This window comes from Saccopteryx leptura, chromosome 11, assembly GCF_036850995.1.
Source record: "Saccopteryx leptura isolate mSacLep1 chromosome 11, mSacLep1_pri_phased_curated, whole genome shotgun sequence".
NCBI classification, from domain to species: Eukaryota; Metazoa; Chordata; class Mammalia; order Chiroptera; family Emballonuridae; genus Saccopteryx; species Saccopteryx leptura.
Window position 1 is genome coordinate 14358833 of NC_089513.1, and position 16913 is coordinate 14375745.

Sequence of the window (16913 nt, forward strand, 5' to 3'; positions counted from 1 at the left end):
ACCGCAGCCCCACGCGCGGCGCCGAGGGGCAGGCGAGGGACCTGGACTGAGCACCAAAATGGAGGGAAACTGCTGACCTGGCAACGGCGCCGCGTGGGAGCGCCCCGCTGGGTCCCGGTCGTCCCCTCCCCTCAGGCCAGCCCCGCCGGCTCCCCACACCCGAGTCCCCGGCCCCCTCTCCCCCAGCGCGGCCCCGGGCGAGGCCTGGCCCCGTCGGCCCTCCCGACTCTCGGCCGGGCCCCCGGTTGATGGGATGCAGAACCGGGAGACCGCCGGTTTCCGACGCCAAAGCGGGCCCTGCTCAGGCAGGCCGGGCCGCTTCTGATTTCATTATTCACTGATGAATTAGACAGCTGCGATTGTTGGGAAAAATCAGCGGCCACTATTGATTCCAGGAACGAGTGGGGGGTGGGGAGGCCGCGGGGACGAGCGGCGGTCGGCCGGACCCTCGGGTGTTCTCGACCAGGCGACCTCGCCGGGCTGCGGCCCCAGCCCCGGCCGAGCGCGGGCAGGGTCGGCCCGAGATCCAGGCTCCTGTCCCCGCACTAGGCCCGGCGGGCCTGCTCTCGCCTGCAGGGGAGGATGCGAAGGGGAACTGAAGGAGAAGGGCATGGGCACGGCCCCGGGGGTGCCCCCGGCCCGGCGCCCCCGTTGTGGAGGCGGAAGGGCGCGCTGCGGAAGCTTCCGGTCCCCGCACACCCGGGCGCCGGGGTCAGTATGGCCGCCGACGGCTCCCCGCGGCCCCGGCGGAGGTCAGAGGCTGCTAGGGCCGCGCTGTCCTGTGCACTTCGCCGCGCGACGGACGACCGGGCCGGGCCACGGCTCCCCGCACGTGCCGCCCTCCTTGTGGCCAGGGCGGGCCACATTTGGTCGAGAATGGTGAGTTCCAGTGTCAGCAGCAAGGCTTGTTGGGGCCCTGGAGGAGGGAGCCAGGAGCCCCGAAGGCCGTGGACTCATTGCCCTCTTCTTTGACGCGGGAACTGTGTTCTAAGGACACACAGAGGAATATCTGTGTGTCCTTAGAACAAGGGGCAGACCTAGTTGTGCAGGGAGTAAAGTTAAAGAACCCATTATGATTATACAGACCCAAAGATGCAGACGGATTTGATGTGGCCAGATAGTGGACAAAAAGCTTCGTGTGTGTGTCTGTGTGTGTGTGTGTGTGTGTGTGTGTGTGTGTGTCTATGTGAAAAGCACTGACAGCCATGGGGTAGTCTTTTATACTCCTTTTATGCCCTCTTCTTTGGTCGTGTTAAATTCATGTGGCTTTCCATTACACTTTGAAATTATTTTTTACAGTACGTTTTATGGGTGTCACAAATTGTACAGGAACTTTATAGGCTATGTAGAATAAAAATATTAAAAGTTTAAAGCTCTTTGTCCCCAATGTTTCATTTTTCTATCTTCCTAAAACTACTTGATAAGTATTTACTATCTCCCTTTGTTGGTGAAATGTGTTCTTCAGACTTTATCCTGGAAAGAGGTGAGCTCTGGCTTCCTGAGGATCAGATATAGAGATATAGAGTCAAAAAGGGGGTGGGGGGGGAGGACCTCAGCAACTCATCACCTGATTAGTAATCTGTGGTGCTGAGTATATGGCCCTAAATACAAAGTCAACTTTCCTATTTTGCTTTCTGAGATGGTTTAATAGATTTTGTAATGGTCTTCCAACTATTGGATTTGCGAAACCTGGCTTTGGAGTTTTGTGTTTCCATAAACCAAATACAATGCACTATGTGAAAATTTTTTTTACCTTAAATATACATAAATCGGTAAGGAGAGTGGAATTTTTAGGACAATTCTGAAACATGCTTTGAACCACAATGTTTCAAATATGGCTTATAATGACTAATGTGGAAAGTCCTTAAAAATGTTCACTTCTCTTGTGAAAGAGTTTTGAACATCCTTTTGAGGGAGAAAGATCTGATTGACTTCACTTTGAGTAAAGGGGGAGGTGAGTAGAAACATGTTTTTTAAATTTGCAAACCCCAGGTTAGAGTCATAAGAGTAAACCAAAAAAAATTTTTTTGAGGGGATGTAGTCTTTGCCTTTGCAGATGCTGTTCCCTCAGATGCCTTAAATGGTGAACTGTCTCTATCCACTGTACAGCTACTGAATGTCAACTAATGGCTGAAGTGTTCCCATTCAGAGACATTTTTGGGACTATATATTTGCATACCTAATTTGCTTTGTAAAAACTTTTCTTTTATGCTCATTTTAATTATATTCCCTAGCTCTTATGTTCAGTCTCCTAAGGGCTCTTTTTTTAGATATGCTAAATCTGAATCCAAGTTGTTATGGGTTTATAGCGTAAAAAACTATTTCTGATGGGATACATTTGTAATAATTGACTTCATATTCCAAAAAGTTTTCGGTATTCTCTTTTTGAAAAATGAATTTTAAAAATTTCTAATTCCAAGTGGTTTGGTTTAGTTAATGGATTTGTGCTTCAAGTTTTAAGTTATATTCTAAATTTTTGGTTCCTAGCTGTAACTAATTTTTAGACCAAGAAAGGGACAGGGAACAGAGAATGAGAGATCAGAGCCTGTCATCATCTAATTTGATCAGTGAAACCAGAATTTGTTCAGAGTTATGTCATTTCTAGATAATTACTAGAATTTTTTTTTAACTGAGGTAGTTATTTTGAAGAACATTTTAGGTTTTATGTAAAGAAAAACTACTTGATGGGTCAAAGCCTTATTTAAACCATGTTTCTTCAAAGTGGAACTATAGTGATACTATATCATCACAGTGTTCTGACTGGAAAGATATGGAGACAGTTTCAAGGGTTATGTTTAACATTAGGTTTGTTACACAATATAAACAAATTGCAGCAACCCTGCATATTCTGTATTCTTGATATTCTGAAAAAAATGGGTGTCAATCAAATGAATGCGTAAACCAGGGTCACCTTGTATGACCCATTTTAAAAGCAAATAATCCCCTTGGAAAGCCCAACAGTCACTAACCCTTTGAGTAGTACAAGTGTTCATGTATGTCCTTGTGCCTCCTGACCATCCAGGGTACGCTCATACAAAAATTTTTATTTTAAAAATGTGTAAGGCAACATTAAAAAAAGGCAAATGTATGTTCTTCTCGTTTCCATAAATTGATTATCAAACAAACATGATTTTAAGTTAATAAGACTGTTACTGGAACTAATTTCATTTTTGGAAAAAAACTCACTCCCAGGGTTCAGCGAGCATGAAAAAAACTCACTGTTCAAAGGGTTAGGGATATGTACTTGAAATACTGATTTCTGCTTGTTGGGGTTGCTTGCAGTAGTGGAGGTTGGAAGGGGTAGGTGGGCAGAATGAAATGGGCTGTGGGGGAGTCATCTATAGAAGTTTATTGACCAAAATGTGGTAAGATTTTTTGTTTGGTGTATTCTCCCCTTTCCTGCCACTTCGAATTCTACTCATCCTTTGATACCATGTTTGTAAACTTTCTGGGTGAAATCCATAGTAGGAAATGGATCTTATGTTGCAACCCTGGTACATATACATATACAGTATATGTACATTTCAGGAATGAAAGACACCTTTTTAAAATGCCCTAGTGTAGCCAAATGTTTATTCGAAATTAATTCCTAAAGTCGAGAGCCTTGTCTGATGGTCTTTGATGTGTTGTTTTATTTGTGTAGCATTTGTTTTTCTTGCTGCTTATTTAGCACATGGCATCTAATGCTTGGTATTGTTCTGTGTGTATGTGGCTCACTGGCTGCTTTAGATGGCAAAGATGCCGTTCTGGAAGGAGGTCTCTAATGACATGCCATATGTCTCTTGATCCTATCTTGTTCAATATATTTTTAAGTTTTACTAAAGGTTAGAAAGACTGCTCACCAAATATGTAAGTGACACAGAGCAAGCAGCCATAACCAATACATTGAAAGATGAAGTCAAAATTCAAAGTGAAATATGAATGTTGGAATGAAAACCAACATGATGTGATTTTACAATGACCATTAAAAAAGCCCTTTTTGAGGCTACTAAGAAATATAAATAAAGGGAGGTTCCTGGAGTGTGACAATTATGCATATGAAAAAATGGGGGTATAAATCTTATTTAAATGCAAAATGGTTCAAAAATATTATTCTGGCCTGACCTGTGGTGGCGCAGTGGGATAAAGCGTCGACCTGGAACACTGAGGTTGCTGGTTTGAAACCTTGGGCTTGCCTGGTCAAGGCACATATGGGAGTTGATGCTTTCTGCTCCTCCCCCTTCTCTCTCTCTTTCTCTCTCTCTCTCCCCCCCCTCTCTAAAAATCAATAAATAAAATATTTAAAAAATTATTCTGCATAAAAAAGCTAATGTAATTTTATATTGCATCAAGAGAAATATAGTATATAGCTTGCAAAGAAGGTAACAGCTTCCCAGTATTCTGGGCTGGAGATTTATGTAGCTCTAGCTACTTTATTTTAATAGAAACATTGATAAGTTAGAATAGGTCTTCAGGATGTGAGGGAAGAAGAAACTATGCTGTATGTGGAAGAGTTAGAGCAAATGTTTAGCCTAGAGAGGAGGTAAATGATATGGTACATGATTGCCACTTTAAATATTTGCCTAGCTGTCATGTGGTGGAGGGGGTAGTTTTCTCTGTTCCCCAGGGCAGAGTTAGGACCAAAGGGTAAAAGTGACAGAGGAGCTGACTTTGATTCTAATAATTAAGGTTGTCAGAGAGTACAGCAGGTTCCATATGAAGGATTGAATTCTTTACCCAGAGGAGTATCCTGCAAAATCTGTGTGACTGTCTGGCTAGGATACTATTAGTAGGGATCAGCTGAATTAGGCAACAGGTTGAAATAGATGATCTCTCTAGTTGAATTTTATAATTCTTTGAATTGCATATTTAAAAAACAATACTGTGAAAGCAATTTTGTATCGATGATTTTAAGAGATACATAGATATTAATATTCAAGCTTGTAAGAACTTTAAATGTGCATGGTAGAGTTTTTTTTTATTTTTTAAAAATTTTTTATTTTTATTTTATTTATTCATTTTAGAGAGGAGAGAGAGAGAGGAGAGAGAGAAGGGGGAGGAGCTGGAAGCATCAACTCCCATATGTGCCTTGACCAGGCGAGCCCAGGGTTTCGAACCGGCGACCTCAGCATTTCCAGGTCGACGCTTTATCCACTGTGCCACCACAGGTCAGGCGGTAGAGTATTTTTTATCTGAAAGAACTATAAAACTATTTTTTATTTATGAAAAATACAAATTTGTTTCTTTTTTTAAATGAGATTATACTTTTTAAATTTTATTTATTTATTTATTTTTTATTTTTTATTTTTATATTTTTTGCATTTTTCTGAAGCTGGAAACAGGGAGAGACAGTCAGACAGACTCCCGCATGCGCCCGACCGGGAAATTTTATTTATTTTTTACAGAGACAGAGAGTGAGTCAGAGAGAGGGATAGACAGGGACAGACAGACAGAAACGGAGAGAGGTGAGAAGCATCAATCATTAGTTTTTCATTGTGCGTTGCAACACCTTAGTTGTTCATTGATTGCTTTCTCATATGTGCCTTGACCGTGGGCCTTCAGCAGACCGAGTAACCCTTGCTGGAGCCAGCAACCTTGGGTTCAAGCTGGTGGGCTTTTCCTCAAACCAGATGAGCCCGCACTCAAGCTGGCGACCTCGGGATCTTGAACTCGGGTCCTCTGCATCCCAGTCCGACACTCTATCCACTGTGCCACCGCCTGGTCAGGCCAAATTTGTTTCTTGTCTGCATTTCTAAAATCCAAAAGAGTTCTGAAAACAAAAGTGTTTTGATCTCGTATGTTGAAATAACCTTAACTGAACTGATATGGGACTGTTTCAGTCTTTATTCCACTTGGAATTAATAATCATATATACCTCTGTAGATATAGTATTGTATTTAATTATAGGGTGCTGTGCAGACCTTGTTGGGAATTATGATTTTTACCACTAACACCTTTCGGAATATCTGAAAAATCCTCGATTTTAAACTATCAATCTCCGAAGGATTTGGTTAAGGGACTGGGACTGTTATTACTAGTTGTCATATAATTAGATAGTTCTTGTTTTCTCAGGGTAACTTGAATTCATTACCCAAAAATCTAGACAATAAGCTACATTACTTCCCCATGCCTGAATAATTCTCAAGAGCTATTATTGAATCCTTAAAACTTGTCACAGAAGGATTTGTTCTATGAGCCAAATTTATACTGTATATATTGAAGCAATAAGTTGCTCTGCTATTCTATATATATTTTATGAAGAGGTCGGTGGCAAAAATGATTAGTGTCAAGGGTCTTTTCCCAAAGCATAAGTTGATATTACTTAAGGCTGGCTCTGGGTGATAGTATCACACTTTTCTGGCCTAGGAGAGTATATAGTAAGATCAGTTAATTAATGGTTTTCATTTTACAAACCTTTTCTATAACTTTTAGTCACTCTGAGGACATTTATAGAATACCTATATACTCTATGTTGGCTCTCAGCTAGGCAAGGATGTTTAAAAGATGAATGAGATGAAGATACTATTTTTAATATGCTCACACACCAAAAACAATCTATAAGATAAGCAGGACAGTTATTATTGTTTCCATTTTAAAGATGGAAAGAGGAAATCTCAGGGAGGTTAAGTGATTTGCTCAGGGTCACACATCTAGTAAGTGATAGAACAGGATGTGAATCAAAAGCTTTAGTTCAGTCTAGTTATCTTTCCAACATATTAATATATAAATATATGGAGAACCTGTTGTTTGCCATACAAAATACATCTTTTCACCCAGTCCTTATCAGAGACATTTACTTTTAGTTGGCTGCTCAGAATTTGTAGCCACTTTTTGTTCCTGGAAAATGCACTGTGAATAAGTTTCTGTGGTATATGGGTCTCCACTTCTTGCTATGAAAGCCCAAAAGCCCCAACTCTTCCTCTTCTCATCCCCTGGCAGTTGGGACTCAGGAATATCCAGTAAGCTCAGTCAATGAGATACGCCTCCCTGAAGATAAGACACTGAAGGACAGAGTGGGGGAGGCCTGGAATTCAAGCTGGTGAAGGGCGTGCATTCTCCGTCCAGCTATTGCAGTTCATCAACCAGGCTGGATCTTTGGCTCTGATTCCTCATGCTTAATCTTCGTTAATTTCTCCTTTCTGGATGTGATTCGCATCCCTCTTCTATTCTATGCTGTAAGCCCTCTGCTTTCTTTGCATGAAATTCGTCTGCATTAGTTAGCCTGAGTCAGTTTCTGTTGCTTTCAGCCAAGAACGTTAACTAGAAGAGGTTCTTTTTATGGATGAGGTTGCGAGAATTGGTCAGATTTTGGACATATTTTGAAAGGAGAGCTGGCAGAATTTGTTGAGGGATTGTATATGGAATGTGAAAGAAAGAAAGGAATCAAGGATGATGTTAGAATTTTTGGTCTGAATAATTGAAAGGATAAAACTATCATCACTTCCAGTTGTCTGATGCTACAAACTACGCCTCAAATAGTGGACTCAAAGAGAAGCCATTTTGAAACCTCTGTTGGCTTGGTTGTCTTGTAGCATCATGGCTGGGTTTTGAAAGGGAGTGTTTTCTGAAGGTGAACATTCCAGGAGAACCAGGAAGAAGCGGAGTAGGCTTTTATGACCTGATCTCAGGACTCACATAGTGTAATTTCCACCATATTCTCTGGCTGGAATTACATATTCACAGGCTCATCAGACCCCAAAGAGGAGGCAACATTGGAGCATCAAAGAATTTGGAGCCGTGTTTAAAACTCTTATATCATTCTTAGGGAAGTCTAAGAAAGGTGGGGAAGATGGTTAGAGGAACAAGTTGGGTTGGGTGATCATGTGTTTGGAGATGTTAAGTACAGAAGTATTTTCTGGTGGTCAAGAGAAGATAGGCAGTAGGATATAAGTCAGGAGTTCAGGTGAGAAGTTGAGGCTAAAGATATAAATTTAAGAGTTGTATGTGTATAAATGGCATGTAAAGCTACAGGACTGCTTGAGATAAATCATCTAGAGGTGTTGCTTTATAATGTTTTGAAATAAAAATATGTGATATCTCCAGCTTTGATGTTCTTGCTCAAAATTGCTTTGCTCATTCAGGGTCCTTTGTGGCTCTGGATAAATTTTTCTGGATAAAAATAGGAATGTTTTTCTATTTCTGTAAAAAATGCCATTGGGATTTTGATAGAGAACTGTGTTGAAGGTATAGATCGCTTTGTGAAATATGGGCACTTGAACAATATTAATTCTTCCAGTGAATGAACATGGGCTGTCCTTTTATTTATTTGTCTTTAAATTTTTTCTTTTGTCGTTGTTTTGTAGCTTTCAGTACAAGTCTTTCACTTCTTTAAACTTATTTCTAAGTACTTAATTTTTTTGATGCTATTGTAAATGGATTTTTTTGTTTATTTTAGCAGTTTTTGTAGAATCTTTAGGGTTTTCTACATATAAGATAATGTCATCTGCAAATAGAAATAGTTTTACTTCTTTCTCTCTGAGTTGGCTTTAATTTATTTCTCTTGGCTAATTGCTCTGGCTAGGACTTCCAGTATTATGCTGAATACAAGAGGTAAAAGTACACATCCTTGCCTTGTTCTGGATCTTAGAGGGAACACTTTCAGCTTCTCATCATTGTATATGATGTCAGCTGTAGGCTTTTCATAAATGGTTTTTATTGTATTGTGGTAAGTTCCATTCATACCTAATTAGTTGAGAATTTTTACCATGAAAAGTTGTCAGATGTTTTTTCTGCATTATTGCAATAATTGTGTGATTTTTATCCTGTAGTGTGGTATGTCATGTTGATTGATATGCATGTGTTGAACTCAACATCCTTGTATTCCAGTGATCATTCTCATTTAGTCATGATACAGGTTTAATGTGCTGTTGTGTTCAGTCTGCTAGTATTTTGTTAACGATTTTGCATCTATGTTCATCAGGAATATTGGCCTATAGTTTTCTTTTGTGGCATCTTTTTTTCTGCTTTTCTATCAGTTTGAGACTGGCTTGATAGAATGAGTTTGAACGTATTTCTTCTAATTTTTGGAAGAGTTTGAGAAGGAATAATTAATTCTTCTTTAGGTATTAATTCTTCCTTAAATGTTTGGTAGAATTTACCTTTGAAGCCACTTGGTCTTGGGATTTTCTATGTTGGACGTTTTCTGTTTATTCCTTTACTCTCCTTATTTGTTATTAGTATGTTCAGATTTTCTATTTCCTCTTGACTCAGTCTTATAAGTTGTATGTATATGTATCTAGGAATTTTTTTATTTATTCTAGATTATCCAATTTGTTAACATATACTTGTTCATAATAGTTTCTTATTTCTGTGGGATTACTTAAAATGTCTCCTCTTTTATTTATGCTTTTATTTGTTTGAATTATCTCTTATTTTCTTAGTCTAGCTAAGAGTTCATTGATTTTTTTTTTAAAACTAACTCTAGTTTCGCCCTGGCCGGTTGGCTCAGCGGTAGAGCGTCGGCCTAGCGTGCGGAGGACCCGGGTTCGATTCCCGGCCAGGGCACACAGGAGAAGCGCCCATTTGCTTCTCCACCCCTCCGCCGCGCTTTCCTCTCTGTCTCTCTCTTCCCCTCCCGCAGCCAAGGCTCCATTGGAGCAAAGATGGCCCGGGCGCTGGGGATGGCTCTGTGGCCTCTGCCTCAGGCGCTAGAGTGGCTCTGGTCGCAACATGGCGACGCCCAGGATGGGCAGAGCATCGCCCCCTGGTGGGCAGAGCGTCGCCCCTGGTGGGCATGCCGGGTGGATCCCGGTCGGGCGCATGCGGGAGTCTGTCTGACCGTCTCTCCCTGTTTCCAAGCTTCAGAAAAATGAAAAAAGAAAAGAAAAAAAAAAACAAAAAAAAAACTAACTCTAGTTTCATCAATTAAAAAATATTTTCTTGCCTGACCAGGCGGTGGCACAGTGGAGAGAGCGTCGGACTGGGATGCAGAGGACCCAGGTTCGAGACCCAGAGGTTGCCAGCTTGAGTGTGGGCTCATCTGGTTTGAGCAAAGCTCACCAGCTTGGACCCAGGGTTGCTGGCTTGAGCAAGCGGTCACTCAGTCTGCTGTAGCCCCCAGTCAAGGCACATATGAGAAAGCAATCAATGAGCAGCTAAGGTGTCGCAACAAAAAATGCTTCTCATCTCTCTCTGTTCCTGTCTGTCCCTATCTATCCCTCTCTCTGTCTCTCTCTCTCTGTCTCTGTAAAAAATAAAATAAAAAATAAAAAAAAGAACACTTAAAAATATTTTCTTGTTTTTTATTTCATATATTTCTGCTCTAATATTATTTCTGTGTTCTGCTAATTTTAGGACTGTTTTTCTGGGTATAGAATTCTTGGTTGGAATTTTTTTCTTTCAGTACTTTCAATATATCATCATACTCTCTCCTGATTTACTACTGAAGTTTCTACTGAGAAACTTATCTTATGGGTATGTGTGTCCCTTGTATGTGACAAGTCACTTTTTACTTAACTGCTCTCAATATATCATATCGGTGCTGTTTCTCTGGAGAACTCTAACTAATACAGTTCAGTGTATAATTCTTTTTGTAGATTGCTGGATTTTATTTACTAATATTTTGCTAAGAATTTTTGCATCTATATTTATGAGAGATATTGGTCTGTAGTTTTCTTTTTTTAAATTGTGTTTGTCTGGTTTTGGAATCAGGATAATACTAGCTTCCTAAAATGAATTGGCAAGTTTTCCCTGATTCTGTAAGAGATGGTGCAGAATTGGTGTCAATCCTTCTTTAAATGTTTATTTTATTGATTTCAGAGAGAAAGAGAGAGAAAGAGGACCATCTGTCTGTTCCTGCATGTGCCTGGACTAGGAATCAAACCGGCAGCCTCTGTATTTCAGAAGGATGCTCTAAGCCAGTAGTCCCCAACCCCCGGGCCGTGGACCGGTACTGGTCTGTGGGCCATTTGGTACCGGTCCGCAGAGAAAGAATAAATAACTTACATTATTTCCATTTTATTTATATTAAAGTCTGAACAATGTTTTATTTTTTAAAAATGACCAGATTCCCTCTGTTACATCCATCTAAGACTCACTCTTGATGCTTGTCTTGGTCACGTGATACGTTGCCGCTAAAATTAAACCCATAAACTAGCAAAATGAGTGAAAAACAAAATTCCATCGAAAGTTTTTTTGCGAAGTGGAAAAGGGCCAGTGAGGAGACAGAAGAAGAACCTATGACCTCGAAGAAAAAGAAGGCTTTATTTAACAGACAATACCAGGAGTCCTACTTGAAGTATGGATTTATCGCAACTGGTGATTCTCATGCATCAAGGCCACTCTGCATAATGTGTGGCGACTGGCTTAGTAATGAGGCAATGAAGCCTTCAAAACTGCTTCACCACTTGGAGACCAAGCACCCTAATTTAAAAGACAAGCCTTCTGAGTATTTTGAAAGAAAAAAACATGAACAAGAAGGACAGAAACAATTACTGGTGGCCACTACATTAATAAATGTGAGTGCACTGAGAGCATCATACTTGGTGGCTAATTGTATTGCTAAGGCTAAGAAGCCATTTACCATTGGTGAAGAATTGATCCTTCCAGCCACTAAAGACATTTGTCGTGAACTTCTAGGAGAGGCTGTGGTTAAAAAGATAGCACAGATGCCTCTTTCGGCTACCACCGTCACACGGCGCATTGAGGAAATAGCAGAGGACATTGAATCACAATTGTTGGAAAGGATTAATAAATCACCGTGGTACGCTCTCTACGTTGACAAATCTACAGATATTGACAATAAGGCAATGCTACTTGTTTACGTGCGTTATCTTTATCAAGAGAATGTGCATGAGGATATGTTATGTGCACTACCATTGCCAACCAAAACCACAGCCACAGAACTATTTAAATCGCTGGATGACTATATATCAGGAAAACTGAAATGGTCTTTTTGTGTCGGCATATGCACAGATGGAGCTGCTGCCATGACCAGAAGCATGTCTGGTTTAACTACTCGGATTAAGGAGGTTGCACCTGAATGCGAGTCTACGCATTGTGTCATTCACAGGGAAATGCTGGCTAGCCGAAATATACCACTGGAACTTAACAGCATATTGAATGATGTCGTTAAAGTTATTAATCACATCAAAGCACATGACCTTCACTCGCGCCTGTTTGAGCAAATTGTGAGGAAATGAACGCGGAGCACAGACACCTTCTCTTATACACAGAAATAAGATGGTTATCCCGAGGGGGGTCCCTGGCCAGAGTGTTTGAATTACGAGAGCCGCTACAGAGATTTCTGTCAGAAAAAACGTCACCACTAGCAGCACATTTCAGTGACGAGGAATGGGTCGCAAAACTCACTTGTGCGACATATTTAACCTCCTCAATGAACTCAATCGGTCGCTTCAGGGGAACATGACAACTGTCTTCAAGTTGGCAGATAAAGTAGCTGCATTTAAAGCCAAATTGGATTTGTGGGGACAACACATGAGCAGGGGTATACAGTGTGTCCATAAAGTCATGGTGCACTTTTGACCGGTCACAGGAAAGCAACAAAAGACGATAGAAATGTGAAATCTGCACCAAATAAAAGGAAAACTCTCCCAGTTTTATACCTATTCAGTGCAGTTTGATGTGGGCTCATGCACAGATTTCTTAGGGCTCCTTAGGTAGCTATCCCATAAAGCCTCTACAGACTCGTCACTGACTGATGGCCTACCAGAACGGGGTTTCTCCACCAAACTGCTGGTTTCCTTCAACTGCTTATCCCACCGAGTAATGTTATTCCTATGTGGTGGTGCTTTGTTATAAATGCGCCAATATTCACGTTGCACTTTGGTCACGGATTCGAATTTAGTGAGCCACAGAACACACTGAACTTTCCTCTGTACCATCCACATGTCGACTGGCATCGCTGTGGACTGCTCTGCTGTATACACGGTGTTACGTCATCATCTGTGCATGTGCACATGCTGCCACATCATCCTATAGAAACTGGGAGGGTTTTCCTTTTATTTGGTACAGATTTCACATTTCTATCGTCTTTTGTTGCTTTCCTGTGACCTATCAAAAGTGCACCATGACTTTATGGACACACTGTATTTGACATGTTTCAAACATTCGTGGGAATTTTGGAAGAAATTGAGCACAAGCCTTCATTGTCCCAGCCGGTGCACAATCACCTGTATTTGCTTTTAAAAGAGTTTGAACGCTACTTCCCAACCACAAAAGACCCACGAATTGCCAAGGAATGGATCCACGATCCATTTGTCAACAAACCAGGTGAATCCAGCATGTCTATGCAAGAAGAGGATCAACTACTGGAGATCGCAAATGATGGCGGCCTTAAAAATATGTTCGAAACTACAACTCTGCTGGTGTTCTGGATTAAAGTCATGGCAGAATACCCCAAAATCGCCACAAAAGCACTAAAAACCCTGTTGCCATTTCCAACATCCTATTTGTGTGAAGCAGGATTTTCTGCAGTGACAGCAACCAAAACAAAATTATGGAATAGACTGGACATAAGCAACACACTTCGAGTGTCGTTGTCTCCCATTACCCCTAGATGGGACCGTCTTGTTGCAGAGAAACAAGCTCAGGGCTCCCACTGATTTAGCGTGATGGTTGTTGAGAGATAGGCTACTATCTCTCATTCTATTATAAATATTATAATAACCCTTAACTTACAATATTCATAACAATGGTGAGTTGTATTTTTCGTGCACTTTATATTTGTTTTTGTGTTGTATCTTATTTTTAAGGCATGTTTAAACGTTACCATAGCAACTGGAAAGTGTTTGGAGGCAGAGAGGATGTTACTCATGTTATGTTGGTGCCCTGTTAAGAGGACGCTGCTAATAAAGTTGCATACGAGTACACAGTGGATTCATGTTTATTTTTATTGTCATAGGTTCATGATTGGTAGCGAGCCTGAACCTATCGTATTACATACTGATGTCGGACATGAAACGTTGTCAGAATAACAAATTTAAATACAGCCTGAATAATGAGGACATTCTCGTTCCTCCTTTAACTTAGTCCAATAAATATCGTAAGTTCAACAATTATATTTTAAAATACCACGGTTTTTACACCAGTCACATAATTTTATTTTGTGCATTTATCTGTCCCACCTTAAAGGCCGGTCCGTGAAAATATTTTCTGACATTAAACCGGTCCGTGGCCCGAAAAAGGTTGGGAACCACTGCTCTAACCAACTAAGTTATCTGGCCAGGGTTTAATCCTTCTTTAAATGTCTGGTAGACTTCTCTAATGAATCTTCCTGAACCTGGAGGGTTCTCTTTTAGGAGTTTTTAAGTTAAAAATTTAATCTCCTTAGTATGTATGGTACTGGCCTATTTCATATTGGGTGCCACTTAGTGCTTTTTGAGGAATCGGTACATTTCATCTTTGTTGTCAAATTTATATGTGTAGAATTGTTTATAGTATTCACTTCTCTTTTTGATGTCTTCAGTGTTTGAAGTGGTATTTGTTGTTCCATTCATGATATTGGTTATTTGGGTCTTCTCTATTTTTTGTCAGTTTGTTAGATGTTTGCCAATTTTATTGATCTGTTTTCAAAGAACTAGCTTTTTGTTTCATTGATTTTCTCTACATTGCTTTTCTGTTTTCAATTCCATTGATTCCTCCTCTTTATTTCCCATTTACTTGCTTGGGGTCTGTTTTGCTCTTCTTTTTCTATGTTCTTGAGGTGGGAGATTGTTGATATGAAACTTTTCCTCTTTTTCATGTAAGCTTTTAATGCTCTAAATTTACCTTTCAGCACTCTTTTAACTATGTCCTGTATATTTTGATAATGGTGGGTTTTCAGTTTTATTTAGTTCCATGTATAATTTTGTTGAAATTTGTGATGGGGTATTTTGAAGTGTGTTGTTTAGTTTCCAAGTTTTTCGAGATTTTTCTGGTTATCATTCTGTTATTGATTTCTAGTTTGTTCCATTGTGGACAAAGAACATTCTCTATAATATTTATTGTTTTAAATTAATTGAGGTTGCTTTATAGCTCAAGGTATGGTTTATGTTGGTATTTGTTATATGGATGCTTGAAAAAAATGTGTATTCTGCTATTGTTTTGTGTGTTCTATCAGTTAAATGCTGATTAAATCCTGGTAGTGGATGATGCATCCTTGATGATTTTCTAATTGTTCTGTGAATTATTGAGACAGCAATGTTGAGGTCTCAAAATATAATTGTGGACTGCTCTATCTCTCTCTATATGTTTGTATATCTATTCTTTATATTATTAGCATGTTTTGTTGCTCTGTGTATGGTCAAAACTAATTTAGGATTGCTATGTCTTCTCATTAAATTCATCTTGTATAATTATGTAAAAGTCCCACTCTCTGGTGATTTCCTTTGCTCTGAAGTTTATTTCATTGCTCTTGAAATTTACTGATAATAGTATAACCACACTTGCTTGATTTGATTAATGTTTACATAATATATCCTTTTATTTTCATTTTATCTGTGTTTTTATATTTGAATTGAGTTTCTTATAGACAGCATGTTTTTTTCTATTTTTCATTTTCTTTTTTTATATTATTTTTAAAAATTAATTAAAATTTTAAATTTATTGTGTTAACATGGACTCAAATGTCCCACTCAATGTAACGCCCTCAACCCCTAACACTGTGCCCCCTATTACTCCCCCTTTACCTTCTTCCCCTCTCCTCTTCCCTGCCTTCCCTGTGGGACTTGCTGTCCTGTTATCTGTTTCTATGTGTTATGTATATATAATTTGGCTCATCCCTTCACCTTCACTGACCCCATTCCTTCATCCCTCTTCCCTTTGACAGCTGTCTCTCTGCTCCTGGTAACCCCACTTCTGCCTCGATTCTGTTCCTCAGATCACCGTGTTCATTAAATTCCACATGTAAATGAGATCTTATGATAGTTATCTTTCTCTGCCTGGCTTATTTCACTTAGCATAATAATATCCAGGTCCATCCAGGCCATCACAAAACGTAAGATTTCCTTCTTTTTCACAGCCACATAGTATTCCATAGTATATATGTACCACAGCTTTTTATCCTCTCATCCACTGATGGACACTTGGGCTGTTTCCAGATTTTGGCTATTGTAAACAATGGTGCAATAACATGGGAGTGCATATCTTTTTTTGAATTAGTATTTTGGGATTCTTAGTAGATAGCATGGTTTTTAATTCACTCTGCCAATCTTTATCTTTTAATTGGTATACTTAGACTATTTAATGTAATTAGGAATATATCAGTGCTTATGTTTTTGTATTTTGTTCGCTCTGTTTTTTTTCCTACCTTTGTATGTGTTGCCTGAACATTTATTAAAATTCCATTTTGATTTATCTATATTGTTTTGGCATTTATATCTTTGCATAGCTTTACTTGTGGTTGGCCTAGATATTGCATATACATAAATTATCATAGCCTACTAATGTTTGCATTTTACCAGTTTAAGTGACATTTAGAAATCTTACCTCTCCATTTATAAGTGTCTTAAATATTTCCTTTGCATCCACTTAGCACTGCTATATCAGACTGTGTTATAATTTTTGCTTCACTGTCAAACATGACTTTGAGAACTCAAGAGCAAAAGGGGGACTGACCTGTGGTGGTGCAGTGGATAAAGCGTCGACCTGGAACACTGAGGTCGCCGGTTCGAAACCTTGGGCTTGCCTGGTCAAGGCACATATGGGAGTTGATGCTTCCTGCTCCTCCCCTTTCTCTCTCTCACTCTTCTCTCTCTAAAAAATCAATCAATAAAATATTTTTTAAAAAAAGAGCAGAAGGGAGATGTAGTGTATTTATTCATATTTTTGTTCTTTCCAGTCTTTCTTCTTTCTTGATATTTCCAAGATTTCTCTTTTATTATTTTCTATTTAGAAAATTTTTTCTTTAGACATTCTTTTAGGACAAATCTGGTGGAAAAATTAATTTGTTTTTTTTTTTTTTCATCTGAGAATGTCTTGATTTCTCCTTTGTACCT

General features: G+C 39.6%; 1 protein-coding gene across 3 annotated transcripts in view; it reads left to right on the top strand.

The window, feature by feature from the left end:
• The first annotated feature begins 416 nt into the window (after window positions 1–416).
• LOC136383015 (uncharacterized) overlaps window positions 417–16913 on the top strand; it is a 183760-nt gene continuing 167263 nt past the window's right edge. For all 3 annotated transcript variants that reach the window (XM_066352488.1, XM_066352490.1, XM_066352489.1), the window contains exon 1: window positions 417–879. In XM_066352488.1, coding sequence (XP_066208585.1) covers window positions 583–879 — 297 coding nt within the window. In that variant the 5' untranslated portion in view covers window positions 417–582. The remainder of the gene's footprint in view (window positions 880–16913) is intronic.